Consider the following 10811-nt stretch of genomic DNA (forward strand, 5'->3'; position numbering starts at 1 on the left):
GCAAACCATGTAGGCCAGCCAGGCCTAGCTGGGGAGGCTGCAGAACTGGGCCCAGAGCCCTGGGCGGACCCTACAGGCTGAACTCCCAAGGGCTCTGTCCCTCCGTCAGAGGAACAAAACTTGGAGCAGGGGTGGGGCAGTCGGGGACCAACAAACTGTGTGCTCAGCTGGTTTTAAACCCAGGAATGCTGCAGAAAGCAATGCAGGTGGTGAAAGGAAAGGCCACACACTCTGGCCCTCCGAGGGTCACCCCACACAGTGGCAGCCTCCCCAGGAGGCCCACCATCCTGAGACCTCGATGCAGGCCGAGGGATGGCCGAGGGACTGCACAGGCATCAGGACAGAGAGTCGGCCTGCAGGCTGTGCTAGGCGTCCTTTACTTCTGGTTACACAGGAATGGGCATGGGTTTCCATAGAAAAAAGTACTAGCAAAGCCCTGGGGTGCACGACAAGGTCCACGGGGCAGGTCCTGTGCCAGCCTGGCTGTGACATGGCACCTTTCTTCTGTGGCTCCTGGGACAGTCATGCTTTTGGCCCGGGCCTGGGTCCCCAGAAGGCCAGGTCCTCTGATGGGTGGATAGCTGCCCTGCAGGCTCCACGAATCTCCTACGAGCCCAGCCCGGGCCTGGCCCTAGAAGAAGTCCGAGGCTTTGCGCCGGGCAGGGAGCTGCAGCAGGTTGTCTGTGATGGAGGCTGGGTCCTGGCTGAGGGGGGTGCGTGTGGCAGAGCCAGGCGCTGGTGTGCCTGTCGGGGTCTGGGGCCCGCCGGCCGGGGTCTTGAGATGGGCTGAGCGTGCTGGGGACGGCGTGTAGCTGGCGCGCAGGGCCCGGTCTGTGTACTTGCTGGCTGTCCTGCTCACAAGGCGCTGTAGGGCTGGGGACATGGCTGGGCTCAGGCCTTTGGGGGTGAGGCTGAGGTGGAGGGGGTGAACGAGAAGGGCAGGAAAGAAAAAAGAATAGAATTAGGCCGGATGGGGCGCCGCCAGCAGCAGGGGCTGCCACAGCCCCACAGGGAGACACGTGGGAGACTTGTGGTCATCCCGGGCGGGGGGGGCGCCAGCAGCCTGCACACCGCAGCACGGCCAACCTGAGGACGAGTGCTGCTGACGCCCTTGGCTGTGGGGCTGCGGTGAACCCCCACTTTCTCTATGGGGAATGATGACACCCGTCTTCACAGGGCTGACAGGAACTCACAGTGGGACAACAGGCCTCAAAGTGCCTCTCTGGGATGTGCCCAAGAGGGAGCTGTAGAAAAGATGGAGGGGGCCTCCGCATCCTGGTTCACACAGGGCCTCACTCTGGACCAGAGGAGCTGCCACAGGACCTGAGGAAGGACCCTTGGGCCTGCCCTGCAGACCGAATGTCCACACTGTGGGGGGTGGGGGGCCGAGCGGGAGCATGGAGAAACCCCTACGGGGGTCAGGCGCCCCTCACCTGGCCAGGTTCTCCGTCACTCTCCGCAAGGCCTCCTGCTTCTTGGCCCGGTTCTTGGCAGCGGCCTCATTGGCCATCTTCAGCCCCAGCCGCTCCCTGCGGCCCGGCTCCAAGATCTGCAAAGTAGGTGTGTGGGTGGCTTGCGCCAGCTTGCCACTGAGCCGGCAGTCCCTCGCTGCTGGAGGGGCTGCCTCTCCCATGGCCCCCACAATCCCAACATCACCTCCCCTAAAAGCCCCTGGGGAGCCTCCAACCAGCTAGGTGAGCTGCCCACCCCACCTGTAGTCATGGTTTTCTCAAAGACAGCGTTGCTGGGTTAGGACCCTCACAATCCTTTAAAAAAGAAGAGGGTCTTGTTTTATTCTGCTGCCCTCTGCTTATCTGCCTTTATCGACCGTCTGTATTTCTTTTGAGAACTTCCCAAAACATGTCCCTGGCCTACTTTTATGACAAGGTGCTTACTTTTTTTGTTTTGTTTTGTTTTGTTCAGCTGCTTTTTACTTGTAGGAGTTTCATCCATGCTGGTTATATTATGCTATGCCCTACAAATTCCTTTTCAGTTACTTTAACTTCACAAATGACCTTCAGCTGTACTTCAGCCCGTCACTTCCACAGAGGGTAAGCTGGACACCACTTCCTCTGCTTCCCGTTTACAAAGCCCTTCCTACTTTAAAATCAGATAAAATATGGACCACCATTCTCTCCTAATTTTTTATGCTTACTGTTTTATATTTAACTTATTCAACTTTCTGGAATACATTCTGCTATACAGGTTAAGGATTCAATTCACTTCATTTCCAAATTACTACTCAGCATCATGTGAGTGAGCATCTCTAACACACCAGAAGTTCTGACTTGGACTGCGGTTTGTTTCAGAACTTTCCTTTTTTTCTGTTGACCGGTAGGTTCTGGGCCCAGGGGCACATCTGACACATCCATGGCTTCAGTGTCAGACAACACTGGCTCCTCTCTGTCATTCCTCTCTCAGGTTTTTTGTTATCTTTGCAACACAAATTTTAGAACCAAAATACCAAAAACTTCTGCATACGTCCTGTCTGGACACGTGACACCTCTGAACTCCTCGGGGCACGAGGTGCAGTACATCTATACTGGGGAGGCCACAGGGAAGAGCCCACGGCCCCGCTGGGGGTTGGCCAGGGGAGTCGGCAGTGTTCTCCTGATGTAAGTTCGTGGTTTCTTTGTAAAAGCTAAGTTCTTCCTGGTTATTCTAAATTTCTGCTGCTGCAATGAGTGATATCTATTTTTCTATTGCACTTCACTGCCAGCATTAAGGGACTGGTTCAAGATGACCAACCCAGCCTCCTATGCAGGCCTTCTGCATCCATCCCAGACTCCAAGCTCAGTTCTTTGGGGTGTCAGAGCAGTGTAACCCTGCGCCCTTTGTCTCTGTGACAACGCCAACCTCTGTCTCCCTCCACCTCCCAGTGCTCTGCAGTGGGTACAGGCAGTGACCCCACCTGGACAACAGGACTGCATGCTCCCAACTTTGGGGGGCCTCTCTTCTTCCCCCTTCCATACCACACCAGTGACTCGGTTTCCCCACAAACTGTGTGCAGACCAGAGCACCTCATCTCCCTAACACCCCTCCCGGGCCAGGCTGCACCGGCCTCCCCACTTGCCCACACCATCCTAGGCTACCCCCATCTCTGCTAGAGACCTCCCTGTGCAAGCACACAGCCCTCCTGAGGACAAACACCACACTGTGTGGAATGCTGAGGCTCTGGGACCCTTTCTAGCCCTCAGGCCTGCAGCACGGTGGGGCTCTGGATCTGCTCCCCAGACCACCCGTCATCTTTGAACAGCCTGTCCCCTGTGCACAAAGGAGCCATACTCACCACACCCCTGTCCTGCATGGCCACCTCACTCTGCCAGGCCCTCCTTGACAAAGCCACCCATCTACCCACACCTGTCCTCATTGTCCTGACCCCACTCAGAAGTGCTGTGCCTGAGCGTGTGTGTGGCCTGGCACGTGGCCCAGCCCACTGGTCAGCCCTGCGGTGACCACGGGCAGCTGGGCCGTCCTCTGTGCACAGAGCCAAGGGTGCTCAAGACCACACGTCCGCCCGAGGTCCCACCTGTGTTCCCCTCACCATGACGCACCTTGAAGGCTGGCCCCGGTGTCCTGTCCACGTAGGGGGTTTCAGATCCTTCGACTCTCAGGGGTGTGTTCTCAACCTCCCCCCAGGTCATCAGCGGGGACTCGCTCACACCTGCAGAGAGAGAGCCCACAGCCACCTCAGGCGGAGCGACCCAGGCAGGGAGACCCAGGCAGGGGTGCAGCTGGACCCGCTCTCCCACCACAGCCACGCCCCCACTCCTGTGCACATTCCAGCTCACAAACACCTGGCTGGCAGCTGGGTCTCTGTCCTCCCCCAGGACTCTGGAACCCTGACATCTTTGCCCTCTGAGAGGGAAACAGCAAGGCCACTATGGACACAGGGCAAGCCCAGGCCCCTACAGCCATGGAGCTTAGCTTGGAGGGGGCTCTCTGGAGAAGCTGGGTGAGGTCAGCAAGGTCCCCGTTCTAGCACAGGGCCAGGGGAGATTCCTAGGGGTCACCAGTGATACCCCCACCCAAGGGAAGAGACACTCAGGGGCTTCCAGAGCTCCTGTATCTCCCAGGACCCTGGGCAAACCTGTGGCACCTCCACACGCTTCAGCCTGTGTCATGGCAACCAGCTCCCCAGAGCGCAAAGGCCAGTGCATAAGAGGGTACAGGGACGGTGTGTGTACTGGGACACCATCCCCAAAGTTCGTACCTTCTGTGTGAGGAGACACAGGGCTGGAGCCCAGAGACCCCTCCTTACAAGGGTCTCTAAATTTAGGTTTGTAAGCATGGGGCACCTGCTAACACGAGACCCAGAACTAAGAAACATCCCAGGATGGAGGGGATGTCCAGCCCCAGCCCAGGCCGGTGGCAGGAGGTGGGCAGCCTGAGAGACGGGCACACAATCCTGCAGCTCCCTGAGGCCTACCTTGCCCACCCCACACAGGCCAGGCACGGCCTCTTGGTGCACCCAGCCTCCTGCAGACGACGACCTGCCTTCCACACAGAAGGTGCCTGCTGGCAGCCCACTAGACAACGCCGCCCTCACTGCAAAGCAGACCTCAGACCTCCCCTGTGCCCCTCAGCGGGCTCACCATGCCAGTCTATCCAGCAAAGTCCCAAAAAACCCCTGGTTCTGACAAACTCAGTCTATCCCGCTCCGCTTTGGGTGAGGGACAGAGACCACCCAGCTAAATGGGCCAGGCCCCCCACATCTCCAGCCGGGTCTGCCGGAGAGTCCAGCCCTGTCCTTGCAGATGGGACACCGGGTCTCTGAGTCATACAAAGTGTACGGCAGACCCAGGGGAGTGCCAAGAGTGGCCAGGGCCAACCAAGTGGCCCACCTCCCCCCAGGCAGTCCCGCAGGTGGGCCAGCTTGCCAGCAGGTGCATTTCTCACCAGGGGCAGGAGAAGGTGTGGCGACAAATCCAAATCCACCAACTCGAGGGGACTCCTGGGGGATCAGCTCCTTGCCGTCGGGGCCCACCTTGCCCTGTTTGTGCTGGAACAAGCAGAGAGGCCAGTGTCAGGGGGCACCACTCTCCCCCACTGGCGGATGGGCGGGTGCACAGTGGAAACACTTCCCTCCCTCAAGAGCACAGCTGGGGCTCTGGGGCTGGCAGCCCCCTTGGGGGGAGAGAGGGAGGACCTGGCTCCTGCAAAGACCTTCAGGACATGTGACAGCAGGCTTCCAAAGAAGGAAGCTCCCTCATTTCTTCTCCTCCATGCAAGGCGGCACACGGCCACACCCCACACGGGAGACTTTCAGGGACTAATGTCTTCAGGCTCCTGCAGGGGCTACGCTAACTATGGGCGCCTGTGCTCTGATCTCTTCCCATACGGCCCCTGTAGGAGCGTCTAGAGCAGTCTCCCCACCTTTAACCCCATGACCACCAAAGGCACCATCACACGGGAACTCTCAGGCTCAGAAACCTCTGCCGTCTGCCAGGCCAGGCCCCTCACCCCAGCCTGCCCACCCCTCCCACCCCTTGGCCAGGCCTCATGCAGAGGTGCAGATCTGGCCAGATTGGCCTGGTTTGTGGCAGGTGATTTTGTCTCTGCCCACAGGATGTGTCTGACCAAAACAGCACCCCAATGTGTATAGAAGACCTGGGACCCTGCCACAGAGGGGCTCCAAATACTTCTGCGTGGATAAACTCTGCCAAGCCCAAGAATGCTCCTAATATAAGAGGAATAGCCAAGATCAAAGAGGTCATTTCTGCCCACAGCCAGCCCACTGTTGGCTCCTGACACCCACCTGGGCATTGAGTGCAGCGGCCTGCTGCAGCTGAGACCTACTCAGGGCCTGGCTGAAGGGGTCCCTGAGGAAGCGAGTATTCTTATGCACCACCTGCCGGGGCTTCTTAAACAGCTGCTCCTCATCAGGGACGCCTGGCAGAGCAAGGAGAGGGCAGCAGGTGTCAGACAGGTGGGTAGGCTCCACCTCCTCCCAGTGCTCAAGGCTTGAGAGAGGCCAGGTCACTCCCCACTGAGCAGAAGCATGAAACCTGCTTCACGCTCCACATCACAGAACCGAACAAACCTGGAGAGGGCCTCACTCTCTCACTGACTTCACACACAGGCCCAACTGCCCCAAGACAGACCAGGACCCCTCGGAGGCCCAGAATGCAAGGGAACACAGCCCCGCCCTGGAGGCCAGACCCACACAGCCCCGCCCACACTGCCTGCTCACCCTCTGGGTAGTACATGAGGGAGTTCTTGGCCCTGTATTTCCAGGTCTCCACACCAGCCTGGCTGCTCTCAATGGCTTGGTGCTCTGCCGACGGAAGTGCGAGGTTATCTTTCTGCCTCTGCATCACAGAAGGAAAAGAAAGGGTCAGAGAGCCCCCAGGGACTGTGCTCTGGCTCTGGGACTCCCCACACCCAACAGAGGGTGCTTCTGCCCCTGCACCCCAGGGCACCTTCTCGAACTCCTCCTCAGCCTGGTACAGCCAGGCGTGGCGTGCCCGGCTCTTCTCCTTGGCCACCTCCATGATCTCCTGGAAGGAGGCATTGTCCTCACTTGTGTAGCGGCTCAGGAACACATCCAGGCTGGGCAGGGGCTCCTTCTCCTCCTCCTCTCCAGCCTCTCCTGCTCAGGGTACGGGGAGGGGGGTGGGGGTGACACAGAACCGTGAGTGGCAGCAACACCACTCTGCAGTCTGTCAGCCCCAGGAACCACAATGCCCTACAAGAAGAGCTAGCAGGCTCACACCTGGCCCTGGGTCTGTCTGCGAGAGCCCAGGCTGCCAGACAGCTCCCCACCTGGGGATAGCATCAACCACCCCAACTGCCCAGCGAGCCCTCAGGGGCTTTCCCCACCTGCTGGATGTCAAGTGAAGTGTGCAACCTGACTTGATAGACTGGAAGGGGAGCACTCAGGTGTTAGAGAAAGAGCAGTGACCAAGGGGGTCTTCCCCATCCAAGCTGTGCTGGTCCTACAGGACCTGCCTCCAAAGCCCAGGCTCTCTCTTCATCCCAGGGATTTCCTCACCCCGACGGCTCTACCCCACTTCCTGGTACCTGTGGTACAGGTGGGTGACTATCACCTAAGCCTCCTGACTTACTAGTGGGCCTAGAGGCACGGACCCCATATAGCAAGTGCTCTGGATGGGGCTTCACAGGCACTGGGCCACAACCCCAGCCGCCAGCGGAAGCTGCACCCCCACTGAGAGGGAGCCCATGCGCCGTGCTCGGCAGTGCAGACTCGGCAAGGCTGTCAGGAGGACAGCCTCTTCTTCCACTCCAGTGCCAGCCCTGACTGCCTGCTACTCTCCGCTAGACTGTGCAAAGCACAGCGGCTTAAAGTTCAAGACCCAGGGTCAGAGAGGACTCAAACTCTGCTCCGCCACAACCAGCTCAGGGACCTGCAGAAAGTACTGCTTTCCTGAGCCTCGGTTTCCTCCCCTATGACTGTGAGCGATGATGGTACTGGGTTACTGAAAGGATTCCTTATTTACTGACCAGTAAGAGGTATTTAGAAAATAGGATCTGCACATTGCCTGTGATTCAAGTGCCATATGCAAGGGAGGCTCACTCTCCAAGGAGACCATGCGAGGGACTGTGTTAATGGCAGGAAGAGCTGGGTTTTAAAGCAGAAAACATCATGTTTCTGCAAGCACACAGGGCATCTGTGTCAGGGCATCATACCGTAGACCAGAACCTAATAGAATAGCACCTCATCCTTCTGCACGGGCACTGACATTCTACTCCTGATGGGGATGCCGAACAACCGTGAGAATGTCCCGTAGCATGTGGAACGCTTATGTTCAACAGCACTCAGAATGCTCTGAGTTCTAGAACACTCAGAATGTCCTAGAAAGACACCCTCATAAAATTGAGATGTATCACACACACCTTAGTAAATGTCTTCGAGAAGAAAACATTCGTTTGTTCTACACACATTTGTGGAAAACCCACATCACACCTGAACTGTTCCAGATGCAGAGTATATAAACGTAAGCAAGACAAAGAACCTGCTCCCGTGGAGGGGAGAGACAGTAAAACAGAAATGCCTTTTTAAGGGCTATGTCCTGCGGTGGGAAAACAAAACCAGGAAAGCACAGAGCATCGGGGGCGGTGTGACTTCACACTGGGAGGTCAGGAAAGGGCTCCCTAAATCGGTGACATCTGAGCAGAGACCTGGAGAAAGAGGAGTGGCCTCTGCGGTTATCCAAGGGAAGTGGCTAACTTATAAGAAACAAGTACAGAGGACCTGAGGCATCTTAAGGAGACAGCAAGGAAAGGAGCCCTCTGAGGCCCATGAAGCCCACCTGGCCGGGGCTGGCACACAGTAAGCAGGCGGTGAGAGTGGACACAAGATTTCCATACCACAGAGGAGGACCAGAGGCTCAGAGGACTGCCCTGCATTTGGGAGCTGGACCCAGATCTTCTGTCTCTTAGACAGTGCTCTTTGACCCAAAGGGCTGCCATTTAGACATGGAGACACAGCAGGGACAAGGGTGACCTGCCTCTGGACTACCCTCAAAGGGTGAGATTTCCTGACAATCCCACCCATGTGACAAAAAGATGGCACTCACTCACCATCACCATCCTCCAGGCCCCGGCCACGGCCCCGGGGCTTGTGGCTCACCACCCCAGTGGCAGTGTGCACCTCAGGGGTTTCAAATGTGGCTGGAGTCACATCTGGGGTTAGAGAGGAAATGGGGGTTAGAGTGAGCCTGAGGCAACAGTTCCGCAGGTGTTCCTGTCTCTGCCACCCACAGGGGTCCTCTTACAGGGCGGTGGGGGCTCTCGGGACATCTTGCCCAGAGCAGAGCCAAACTTGATGGCAATCTGGCGCATCCGTTCCAAGTCTCCATTCTCCTCAGCCTCCAGGTATTCCTTCTGTGCCTGCAGCTTTTCCACATCAGGAAAGAAGTCTCTCTGGATGACTGTCTGGAGGCCCTGTCAGAAGGGATCAGACCCAGGGTCAGAGCAGCCTTCTGGGTTCCCCCCACCTCAGGCAACCAATGCACACGCAAAGACCTAGGACCCTTGCTGAGCCCCGCCCCTAACCTCTGTCCAGCCCAAGGATCCCCAGAGCTTACGGGCATTTTCTAATGAGGAAAACATCAGGTGCGGCCTTGCCACAACATCTACCATTACTAAGCGCTCCTTCAATTGTCACGAAGCCCTTCTCTCTGCCTTCACTGACTGGTCACTTTCATTCTCATTTGCTGGCCACACTTCCACACCAGCTAGACAAATGTGAGTGTTGCCACCTTCATGCCAACAGTGACCTCCTACTTCCAACACAAATCCTTTACTCGAATGACTTCAGCCAGTCATCCCACCACTGGCACCAGCTTAGGTCCCCAACTTGCACCTCCAGCCAGACCTTGCTCCTCAGCTGCACATCTGTGCCCCCAGCTGTTCACTAATGCCACCTAGAGGCCTCCCAAACTTAACCAGTCCCAAACCAAACGGACTCCGATCTCCGTGCCAGCTCCTCCTCCCGCCTGTCTGCGGTAGGATTAAGACCTACTTCAAGGTGCCACAGTCGCAGCCTCTTTCCAGGACCCTCACTCGGCCTTTGCACTTGCTATTACCGCTCCCTAGAAAGTCCTCTTTGTCACTAGCCTTCCAAACTCCTACTGATGCTTGAATAGAAAACCTGGCTTCCCTAAACCCCACCACATGCAAACAGAACCGCCTCCCCTCTCCCCTGAGAACACTGCTAGTGTCTCCTCCATCAACGGCACCCCTCTGCACTCCGTTTATCTGACTCTCGTAGAGCCCACACCCCAAGGGCAAGGACTCCGGCTGCTCCACCTCCGCGAGGGAGCCAGAGTGCCACGACCTGTGAAGAGAAGGTACCCGAGAGGAGTTCAGTGCGAAGGCGAGGGGGAAGAGGATGGACCCAAAAGTCACTGACGCCCACACCGAGGTCTTACTTCTATGTACTCTTCCTCGTCCAAGACCCGTTGCTTCCTCGTCGCAGCCCCGGCCTCCTCTGCCGCCCGCTTCTTCCCGGGGTGGGACCCGGTGGAGAGCAACAGGGCCCCGGGAGACGCACTAGGCGTCTCCATCACTGTCCCAGGACCTCTCAGCAGGCGCGTCATAGCGTCAGAGGGGCGGGACTGGACTGGCAGCACAGGCGCTTCCAACAGTTGACCAATAGGAGTGCTGCGCGTTTCGAAGGCCGACCCGCGCTCTGCAATGACGTCATAAGCCCTCATCCTGATGGGAATTGTAGTTTACTTCCCGCTCCGCGCTGTTTATGTGTATCTGGGATGTGGGCACTAGACGGCGCTGTGGTGGTGCAGTTAAGGGACGTGTCCTTGATGCTAATCGTGAAAAGTTCCTGCGCTGAGTAAGGCCTTGCAATTCCAATTTGCAAATAATCACTGCGTGTGCTTCTACATTATTAACAAAAACACACTCTTCAGAAAACTTGGTTATATACAGTTTCAAAGCTTTTATTCAGACTTTATGTAAGAAAAGAACCCAAGACAATTCTTTCTTGATAGTTATCTAACAAAACAAACGAAAAGAAAGTAAAATACGATGTTACGATACAGATATGTCTAGTTAAAAACTATCAGGTCCCTAAATGCCAGAATGGGCTTCCCAGAAGAGGGCTAATTCTCATTGAAATGAACCAGAAAATTGCCTAAACATTTTTGAAGATTGATCATTTCTTCCCAAAAGGAGGTTGTGAATTGTGTCAAACAACTAAGCTTTGCCCCAGAATGACTTAGTACAAGAGACAGTCATTCCTTTATTCACTGGTGGTGGTTCCTGCCCTCAGGGAGCTGACAGTCCAATGGGGAAGACAGACTCTGGTTAGGTCTCCCCGAACAAGCTTA

General features: G+C 56.7%; 1 protein-coding gene across 1 annotated transcript; it reads right to left on the reverse strand.

Moving 5' to 3' along the window:
- Nucleotides 1–354: 354 nt before the first annotated feature.
- On the reverse strand, nt 355–10091 carry ESS2 (ess-2 splicing factor homolog). The gene is made up of 10 exons (XM_028527600.2): nt 9897–10091; nt 8739–8907; nt 8545–8646; nt 6423–6592; nt 6194–6311; nt 5759–5892; nt 4900–5002; nt 3555–3664; nt 1434–1549; nt 355–911 (listed from the first exon to the last, which is right to left on the reverse strand). Exons 1-10 carry the CDS (start codon nt 10062–10064, stop codon nt 632–634), a joined length of 1470 nt encoding a protein of 489 aa, XP_028383401.1. The 5' UTR covers nt 10065–10091; the 3' UTR covers nt 355–631.
- Between the last annotated feature and the right edge of the window lie 720 nt (nt 10092–10811).

Source organism: Phyllostomus discolor, chromosome 13 (genome assembly GCF_004126475.2).
Source record: "Phyllostomus discolor isolate MPI-MPIP mPhyDis1 chromosome 13, mPhyDis1.pri.v3, whole genome shotgun sequence".
NCBI classification, from domain to species: domain Eukaryota; kingdom Metazoa; phylum Chordata; class Mammalia; order Chiroptera; family Phyllostomidae; genus Phyllostomus; species Phyllostomus discolor.

Excerpts from the sequence above, each read along its gene's own strand:
- ESS2 (XM_028527600.2), bottom strand. The coding sequence starts at position 10,064 with ATGACGCGCCTGCTGAGAGGTCCTGGGACAGTGATGGAGACGCCTAGT. Across the intron at positions 8,908-9,896 it reads ACGAGGAAGAGTACATAGAA|GGCCTCCAGACAGTCATCCA; the intron begins GTAAGACCTCGG and ends CCCTTCTGACAG. Across the intron at positions 8,647-8,738 it reads CCGAGAGCCCCCACCGCCCT|ATGTGACTCCAGCCACATTT; the intron begins GTAAGAGGACCC and ends CTCTAACCCCAG.